General features: G+C 31.9%; 1 protein-coding gene across 1 annotated transcript; it reads left to right on the top strand.

The window, feature by feature from the left end:
* The first annotated feature begins 6,676 nt into the window (after window positions 1-6,676).
* LOC129905549 (J domain-containing protein CG6693) lies at window positions 6,677-10,246 on the top strand. Its single transcript, XM_055981041.1, has 4 exons — window positions 6,677-6,908; window positions 6,972-7,241; window positions 7,325-7,453; window positions 9,728-10,246. The coding sequence occupies exons 1-4, from the start codon at window positions 6,815-6,817 to the stop codon at window positions 10,120-10,122; spliced, it is 888 nt and encodes a 295-aa protein (XP_055837016.1). The 5' UTR covers window positions 6,677-6,814; the 3' UTR covers window positions 10,123-10,246.
* Window positions 10,247-10,314: the final 68 nt, after the last annotated feature.

Here is a 10,314-nt window from a genome sequence, read left to right as displayed (position 1 = left end):
AATTAAAAAAACAACTACAAAAACAAAAAAGAATTCTTTTTTAACTGGTTTTTATTTTATTTTTAATCATGAATTTTATCTTTTGATCTGAAATTATATATATTATTCCATTAGTTTTAAGTATATCTATTGATAATAATTTTAAAAGTATATAATTTTTTTTACCACACCCAGGAATCGAACTTCGTACCTACTTGGTGGCAGTCCGCCACTCAACCCACTCGGCCATCCTAGTATATTCATTAATGAAATCAAAAACTTAATCAGTTCAAATAGCAGAAATGTCAAAAAAAAAATGTCTGAGCTAAATTATTCAATGTCAAAACCAAAAAGTGTCCGAGCTAGATTATTCAATATCAAAACCAAAAATCAAATACTAAACTTGGTAATTTCTGTAAAGCTCCTATAAACTCACTAAGCAGGCTTTTCCGAAAACAAACTTTTTTCGTTTAAGTTTCTTTAACAGTATTTAAACAACTTATTAGAAGTTGTTAAACAAGTTCGAACTTCTATAAGCAATTAAATTCTGAAGCAAGCTCAATACAAGCTGTATAAAAAGTAGTACCTGTGAGATCTCAATTTATAGAAGCTGTTGTGCTAGTTGGGATTTGCGGCCGTCTCCAGTTTCCGGCCACTAGTGATTTCGTAGGCTTTATTCCAAAATGTTGCTCTTATATGCTGTTCATTCATATATGTGCCCATGATTATGAAAGTGGACTAAGTCACTTTTTTCATTGTTTAAAGAAAAACTTACATAATAATTTTCTTATAGCGATTTAATTATATTTCTTTTATGAAATCACTAAAGGAGCAATAAAGAAGTTTATTGACTGCAATTTAGCTTTCAAATAAACTTTACCCCTTAAATAATAATTTGATTTGATGCCATTTTTAGGAGTGACTTAGTCCACTTTCATAATTAAGGGCACATATGTAAGAACAGCATAAAGAGCGAAATTTTGGAATAAAGCCTACGAAATCACTAGTTATAACGATTTTCCGAAAGGTGGCCGGAAACTGGAGACGGCCGCAAATAGGCAACTCTACCCAAGAAACAATTTAGCTTTCATAAGGGTCAATGCAAGCTATTTTTTGGCTTTCATAACAAGAAGGACATTTCTTATGCAAATCATTTTGGCGCATTTTACCGAAATTGCATAGGACTTTCCTTCACAGGTAATCCACAAGCTAATAGCTTGTGACAAACAGCTAAAAATGGCCTTACGGAGGTCTTCCTGCAGAGGGTTTATCTAATGCACAAACCGGATTACTTGCGTAGGATGTTATAATATGGCCTTATAGAAGTTGTTGTAGGTGTTGTAGAAAATGCATACAAAAAAGAATTAATTGAATTTTATTTCATTTTTTTTATTTTCTTTTGATTTTTTCTGTTTTGTATTTTCTACATATTATTTTATATTTATTTTAATTTTTTCCTATTTTGTTTCTCTTCTTTTTTTGGAAATTCCACTGCTTTTTCTGTTGTTCTGAAATGATGAGAATATTATTTTAATTGATTTTATTTATTTTCATCACATGGCCCGGCCAAGAATCGATCCCACGTACCTCTGCATACCAAGCCAGCACCTTACCAGTAGACCATACTCGAATATTAAAGACGAGTGGAAAAAAGGGAGCTAATTGAAACCTCACATAAAAATGCAATGTTTTTTCCAAGGCGTTACAAACATTGCATATCTGCAGGATAAAAGCTTTGCATTATTTTTGAACTTATTGGTGAAAAACATTGCATACTTGAGAGATGAAAACATTGCATACTTAAAAGAACCTCTTGGAACAGGTCTTATGAAAGCCTTCTGTCACTTGAAAATAGAAGGCTTAAGTCCGTAATCCATGTCCATTCTTCCCATATCTAAACCCATTTATATAGAGTCATGTCTTATAATATAATATATGCAAGTTTAACTAATTTGCTTTGAACTTGAACTTGAAAATTATGGGAGTGAATCACTCGTTTTTCGTGCAATTTTGGAATTTGTTCACTACGAATTTGACAAGTTTTGACGTTTGCTTTACATGTGTTTGTAAAATAAAATAATAACAATCTTTTAAATTCACTTTTATTGGTTTTTTTTCGATACTTTATTAATTTTTTTTTATAAATAAATATAATTTTCTTCACAAAAAAACTAACCACCCAAGTATTTGAAAAGTAATCCGTGAAGAAAAATGTAGAAGTATTGGACACTCCTTCAAAATTTTGGGAGTGAATCCCTCATTTTAGAAGTGATTATGTATATAACTAGGAGGACAATTTTTGAATTTTAGAAAACGACATAGTTAGCTATTACATGAAGCTTTAAGAGGCGCGCATCTTTTCAAAACTAATGAGCAAAAGAGAAAGAAGATAAAACAAAAAATTATCCGACCGAAAAGTCGTGGGTCGAAATTCTGAGACTATTTTTTGACGTTTCTTTTTTCACTTTTTCTTTTTTCAACATTCCCAAGTACGTGCGACTCACCGTCATTCAATTATGTCGATTTTCAGATAATTTCAACCCTACTACACTTCTAATTGGCGCAAACTCTTTTTAAGTATTATGAATATAGTACTATTTAAATCACTTGGCAGCACTAAAGATATTTATTCTTCTCATTTTGACATTTCTCCCATTTGCGCAAAATAACATTTCGTCCTTAATAGAACAGAGCAGGAGAATCGAACTTCTTAAAATTCTCCTTGCTCACAATATCACGGTTGCGTTCATCCAGGAAACACACCTTAAACACAGACACAAAGTATTTTTAGACAATTATAATTTTCTTTCCAATCCTTTTAACCAAGGCGTAGCTATAGCTATAAAAAACAACATAAGTTATACAAATGTGCAACTAATAAATCCAATCTTCCCAAGTTACTTCTGTTACATAAGCCTCACTATTAATAACATCTCAAAAAAAATTTTACTGGGTTCTCTATACTTCCCCACTAACTGCCAATCCAATCTTATGATAGAAGAACTAGAGAAAATAAATACCTTATCCGAAGCATTTGACGGGGCCATCCTGGGTGGCGACTTAAACGCTAGACACCCTAATTGGGGAGACTCTAAAATCAACCAAAATGGTAGAAACCTAGACCACTGGTTCAATACTAACAACCCTCAGCTAATAAACATCACCCCCCCAGATCCAACATTCCCAAGAAGCTCGGCTTACCTCGACTACTTTTTAGTTTCTCCCAATTTGATCAATGTATTTGATAATAACTACATAATCAAAACAATTCCAACTTTCAGTGACCATTTCCCAGCTATACTGCAACTGACTATATCGGATGCAATGCTGCCCCTAGTTGAACCTTATGTAGGTAAATCCTACAAAAATACCAACTGGCCCAGATTTAGGGAAGACCTAGATTTAACCTTAAGCACTGTTCTTCCATCTCCCTTTATTTCCCTCTCGAATGCACAAATAGATCGGAAAATAAGTACTTTCAACGAAACCATTTCTGACACTTTAGAGCTTCACTCCTCCAGTTCTGTATGTAATACTAAAAAATATAAAGATCTTCCAAGTGACATTAACAATCTATACAAAATTAAACACCTTTGGCAAAAAGATCTCAAAAAAATCTTCCACAGATCATACAACAAAGTAAACTGTGAGTACAAAGCCCTTTCAAGTAAAATTTCCCTACTCAAAATAATCATAAAAGAAAAAGTTAGTATTTGGCTAAATAACCAACTCAGCCTAAAACTCAGTAACATCAAACCAGGTCCACAAGCTTTTAAAGAAGCAGCTAAACTAACAGGTAAAAAGAAACGATTCATATGCGACCAAATCTCAATCGGAAACCGTATAATTACAAACGAATCCGAGAAAGTTAACACCTTTAAAGAACACTTTAGGGAACTCTACAGTGAAAAAATTCCTTCTTATGACCCCAATGTTGTTGTTTCAGTACAGGCAGAAATGATTCGCTTAGCCGAATCTATGCCAGAAAGAATATTCATCTTTTCAAATGAAAACTCCGCCATCAACCAAAATAACCAGTTTTTCACTTCTATCCCGGAAGTGACAAACATAATCAAAAATCTTAAAGCTAAAAAATCGACAGGCCCGGACAATATTTCCAATTTTATTCTTAAAAAAATTTCACCAGAAGCAATCAAATACCTAACAATTATATACAACAACTGTATAAATAACGGATACTTTCCAACAGAATGGAAAACCGCGAAAATTGTACCATTATTAAAAAAACCCAACATCTTCACTCTAGACAATTTTAGACCTATTTCGATGCTCTCGAATGTAGGAAAAATTCTTGAAAAAATCCTAATGAATAAAATTGAAATGCACACTGACGATCACATAGACTTTATTCCAGACCACCAATTTGGTTTTAAAAGGTCCCACTCTACAGTACACTCACTACTTAAAATCCACAACGAAGTTACAATCAACTTACGAGAGAAAAAATGCACCGTAGCCTGTTCGCTCGATATCGAGAAAGCCTTCGATAGTGTGTGGAGAGACGGCCTTCTTTTTAAAATCAGCCAGATGGATTTCCCACCACACATAACCAACATGATTCGCAGTTTCCTCAACAACAGATTTTTCTTCATCCAACTTCAACAGACAAAGTCAGAAAATTGTTTGACATACAGGGGAGTCCCCCAAGGCTCCATTTTCGGCCCAAAGCTATACAACTTTTTCATACACGACTTTCCACATACTGTATTTTCCAACAACACCATCACATCAGAAGCAATCCTTTTTGCTGACGACACCTTTGTCTATGCTCCCTCTGAGCAGCCAACAGAAGCACTCATTAATCTCAAAGTCCATCTAGATATAATCAACAAATACTACAAAACATGGGGCATTCATATTAACAAAGACAAATCGGAAGCTATCTGCTTTCGAAATGCCAGCGGAAAAGGTAAACCTGGCGTAGTAAGCGAAAGTAAAAACCTGAAACTATCCCTTGACAACATCAACATTCCGTTTAAAAACAAGCTTAAGTACCTAGGGGTTCAATTTACTAACCTGCTTAAATTCAACCCTCACGCTAGGGAGAATAAATCCAAAGCTAGTAAACTTTCCAACATGCTAATGCCTTTCCTAAGGCACTCTATGCTAAGCAAAAAATCTAAACTTCTATTCTACAAAACGTTGATAAGGCCGACACTGATTTACGCATTCCCGGTATGGTTCAGCGTTTCACCAACGGTCCTTAATGAATTCGAAATCTTCGAAAGAAAGATGTTACGCCTCTGTGTAAGTAAAAACTTCAAAACTAGAAATAAAAGATATTCAAACAACTTTATTTATAATGAAGCAAACATAACTCCATTGATCAAATATACAGTCGAACTCATGTTTAAAAACATTGAAAAAATGAAATATTCAGACAATGATTTGATCAAGGGAATTTACTTCTCTCAAAATAATAATTCATGGACTGAATCTCTCTATCCATCACCAATCAGCATAAGCAACGAAAACCTCCAATCAACTCCTGATGGAATTCTTGAATTCTTCTTGACCTCAATCAGAGGAAATAACAGAGGCTAAATCAGCCAAAAGAATAATCAGATCTTTCAATCTAAAATAGACAAAAAGAAAAATGTTTAATAAATCAATCAAACGTAAAATCAAAAATCACCTGAAATTAAAATTTAAAAAGTATATAAAGAAAATACAAACAAATCATAAGATAAATAAAAACATTTCAACATTAATCATTAAAAACAAAAAAAAAAAAAAAACAAAAAAAACAAAACAAAAACATATTCTCAAAAAAAATCTCTAGCTGGGTCAAAACTATACTACCATTGTTTGCTTTGCTACTTAATATTGTATTAGTTTTAAGAAAATAAAATATGTGTAAACAACCTATGATACGATTAATACTAATCAAGTTAAATAAAAAAAAAAAAAAAAAAAAATAAAAATCAAAACGAAATGCTCTCAAAATTATCAAAGTAATCACAAATTGTATTAACATAACATAAATATACTCAAAACCCAATCACAAATTTAAAAAAAAAAAAAACAACAAACAACAAACAATAACAAAACATAGAAAAAAAAACTCGAAAACAACAATAAAAATAAACAATCTAAACTTCCTATCGGAACAAAACTATATTTATGAAAATAAACATATTAAAATGTAAAAATATGAAAATACAAACAATAACCAAAAATAAGAAAAGAAAGAATATAAACCTATCAAAGAAACTGACATTTCATAGGTAATGTCAATAAATGTCAGAAAAGAAAACATATGTTCGTTTATGTAAAATATCTATACATCTCACTTTCTGTATTTATAGCGTACCTATTTTATCTAATTGTATATATATGTATAAATATCTTAGTCATTAGTAGTAGTATAAAGACAATCGTCTACAGAAACTATTTTATAGCTCCGAGAGCAAGAACTATTATATTCCTAAAAAAGAAAAAGACAAGCCATGTTGGCATTCGACACTAAAACAACAGAACAGGATGGCCATACATTACAGCCTCCGCTTATTCTACTTATAATAAGAAAGAAAGAACTAAATATACTTACTCATGTATTCATGTAACATTATTTTCAAGTCTCAATAAAAATACATACATACATACCATTTGCGCAAATTCATCCAAAAATAAAAATGAACCAAAACGAAAACTGGCGCCGCATATTTGTTTAAAAATTGGATTTGTGCGGTTGCAAAAAAAGAAAAACTTCACAAAACAATTTTTTACACAAAACAAAAAAAAAAAACAATTTCTTAATTTAATATTTCCTGTTTTAAATTCGTTGTTAAATCATACAAATTAATAAGCAATCATGCCAAGTCTATTAGATTCTTGTGAAAAGTATTTCAATACTCGTAATCTCTATGAACTTTTAGAGATTCCCAAGGAATCTCTTGAAAAAGATAGTAAGTTTGCATTTTATGTTTATTTTGGATATATTTTTAAATTTTATATTTATTTTATCAAAGTTAAAAAAGCATATTATAAAATATCACTAAAAGTCCACCCTGATCGGGTGCCTGAAGAAGATAAAGAAATTGCCACTGAAAAGTTTAAAGTCTTGGCAAAAGTCCATCAAGTCCTTACCGATCAAAACAAAAGAGCATTATACGATGAACAAGGTGTTATTGAAAATGATGAAGATGAAGGAAGCCTTTCGACTTGGTTAGAATTATGGAAGAAGATCTTTAAACCCATTACCACAGAGGATATTGAAAACTATGAAAAGGAATATGTTGGTGAGAATGATTAGGAATTTGTTTAATATACTTGATTTAAGATATAAAGTACTTAACCGGTTTAAATGTGTTTCTTATTTAAGGTTCCGATTTGGAACGAGCTGATATTAAAAAAGCATATCTTGGTGGAAAGGGATGCTTAAATCACATCATCAATTCGGTTCCATTCATTGCTGTGGAGGACGAACCACGATTAAAGGAAATCGTTCAAGGTAAGATTTAAATAAATTCATAATATATATAATTAAAAAAAATACTTTTTCAAAATATGAGTTACCAAACTCAAAAAGTTCTATAATTAAGCAAAAGATTTATTTATGTAATTTCACACTTGAAAATACTGAACAGTTTACAGTGTTCAAGTCTGAAAATTGTAATCTTAAAATCATTTTCGCGTAAATTGGCAAAGTGCGAGATTTGTAACGTTTGGACCACTCAAGACTTGTGGCTTTTACCTTTGCTAGAAGTCTACTTTTTCATTTCCCTCCTTACCAACGTGCCCAGCTCGCATTGTGTTGTTATTTTTCTTCAAATTCTTTTTGTTTGCTCCCAGAGTGCCGTAGAAGTTTGAGGAGGTTTATTTGCTTTTAGTGTGGCCTAAGTGTCTGCCATAGTAAAAATGTTTAGATTTGTTGTATTTTTTTTTTCAGATTTCAATCCGCATATTTGCATGTGGCGCTTATTTCGGTTTGAAAGAAAATTATTTTGTTAGAAAATTGTGCTATGGGAAGAAAAATGTTTGCCCCCCGAGCAGGAACCTTTAGGAGATTCATTCCAAATTCTTTTTTCCAACCGACCAGGATTCTATTAAAGGTTAAACCGTCTCCCGCTTTCCGTTCTTCGAATTTCTATTATAAGTAGTCCATAATAATCCGAATTACCCTGCCCCGATATGCCCGGGTCAAACACAGAAGAGTTCAGTCCGTTCATAAACCTTGGTTTAATCTACTATTTGATGATAAAAACCCAGCTAATCGAAATGCAACGATTGAATCAGCTTTTGAACCAAATCCGTGCACTGGTTTTACCAAGAATTTATCTGTAGACTGGCACAGTTTCATTGAACAAAGGTTTTCAAAGTTGGTGCCCCTCATAACTTCAAAACCACTCCACCGATCCTTTTGAACTTTTGAACACTTTTTCTGTATAATTTAGAACATAAATAAAAATTTTTGATATTAATAAATTTATATTTTACTCGAGGGTTTTACTAGCTAGAAATCGTGTTCCAAAAAGAAGTGAAAAATCGAAATTTCAAAAAACCTTCTCACCTTGTGGATATCTATTATTTAACGCATGAATTTTTTTTTCACATGATCCAAACGCAAGTAACGAAGAGCAGAACAACTCCACTTTTTTCCGAGACACGCTTTTGCATAATATTCTTCGAATGTCATTAATGTACCATTGGTTTTAATAAAAGATTTTAACTGTCTTTAAAAAAAATTACGAAGCATGCCTTCTTTTTGTTTTTCTCAAGAGAATTAGAGGGTATAATCATTTTTATCAAAAAACAAAACCGACTTCCATGTATCAAAACGGTTTTTCTAATAGTTTCTAAGAACTGAACGAAATTGAAACGGGACCACACTGCAGGCACCAGCTCTCCGATACAAAAAGAATTATCAAAATTGGTTCACTCAGTCCTAAGTTATGAGGTAAAAAAAAAATTACAGACGAATTGAATACCTCCTCCAATGACCTGAAACTCATTCACTAATAGCTAGTGGAAAACAATTCATTCAGCTTGGGAAATGCCGGTCAAAATACTTGGTTATACTGCCTTGAAGAAGACAAATCGTTTCCATTTGAATGGGGACGCTTGTAAGTGTGAAGAGAAAAAAAGTTCTTAAATGTGTCAACTTCAAAGGCATAAGTCTTATCAAATATAAATTTTGTCGGCTATTTTATGTGGTCACCCAGAACTTTTTAGCAATGACATAATCGGCCGATTACAAGCTCATTACAATCTTGTTTAATACATCTTTCTAAATTTCTGTTCAGGAAATGACGCTGACTAAAAATCAAGTCCCTAATGCTCTCTAATTATGCCAATTTAAAAAGGATCAACAAAACGCAGTGATTTCTTCTTATAGAAATTCTTTTAAGGAAATACAAATCGACCGCAAATCGAATTTTTGGCTGTTAGGAATTTTATTAATGTGACGACACGCTCCATTGATTTTTTTAAAATTTTTATTTCATTACTTCTCCGAAACTTGAAAAAGTTGTTTTGTTTTTTTTTTGTAGTTAAGTTATTAGTTATTATTATTGATAAAGTCACCAAGGGTTAACTTACCGTTTGTCTGATTATTATTGCAAAATTGAAATCTGTCGTATGTATTATTTTGTTGTTTCAACAAGCTCACAGTAGGAGACATTATAGTCGAAAATTTTTTTTTTTAACCGACCAAATGACACCTTTTCTCAACTTTTAGTCTTTACTGATGATAAAGGCTTATACTTTGTTTTTCTTTTTCTTACAGAAATGATCGACGCAGAAGAAGTTCCTGAGTTTAAAATTTTCACCAATGAACCGGCAGCTAAACGTAAACGTCGTCATCAGAAATATGCTCGTGAAAAACTCGAATCAGACGAATTAAAGAAAAGAATCAAACAATCTACAAATTTGACTCTGGAACAGCAAATAATGAAAAGACAAGAAAGTCGACAAAACAGTTTCACATCATTGATGGATAAATTAATTGAAAAATATGGCGATGAAGATGATGATGATGTAGTTGATTTCGATGCGCTTGAGGCCAAAAGCAAAAAGAAAATCAAGAAGGTAGTTGAAAAAACAAATAACAAAAAATCAACAACAAAGGCCAAAGAGAGATTAGTCCGAAATGGAAAAGTCAAGAAAAAGAAGGCCGATTAGAGTTGAATTATAGAATTCATAATAATTCATATTTTTGCTCCATATACTTTATGTTAGTGTTTTTTTTTTTATTTTATAATTAAATTTTTCATTAAAAATATATACATACATAATCAAAAATCCATTTTATGCAAGCAGTCGTTAAGCAAAATAATTAAATGCTAATAACTTCTAAGAAAGTTGTTTTAAGAG

The sequence above is a fragment of the Episyrphus balteatus genome, chromosome 1 (genome assembly GCF_945859705.1).
Source record: "Episyrphus balteatus chromosome 1, idEpiBalt1.1, whole genome shotgun sequence".
NCBI classification, from domain to species: Eukaryota; Metazoa; Arthropoda; class Insecta; order Diptera; family Syrphidae; genus Episyrphus; species Episyrphus balteatus.
The sequence above is the reverse complement of the archived record's forward strand: the minus strand, read 5'-3'. Positions and strand labels throughout refer to the sequence as shown.

What these genes read in the sequence shown, in the direction of transcription:
- LOC129905549 (XM_055981041.1), top strand. Translation starts at nt 6,815, where the DNA reads ATGCCAAGTCTATTAGATTCTTGTGAAAAGTATTTCAATACTCGTAAT. An exon ending in CTATGAAAAGGAATATGTTG is followed by an intron (nt 7,242 to 7,324) that starts GTGAGAATGATT and finishes TTCTTATTTAAG; the next exon opens with GTTCCGATTTGGAACGAGCT. An exon ending in ATTAAAGGAAATCGTTCAAG is followed by an intron (nt 7,454 to 9,727) that starts GTAAGATTTAAA and finishes TTTTTCTTACAG; the next exon opens with AAATGATCGACGCAGAAGAA.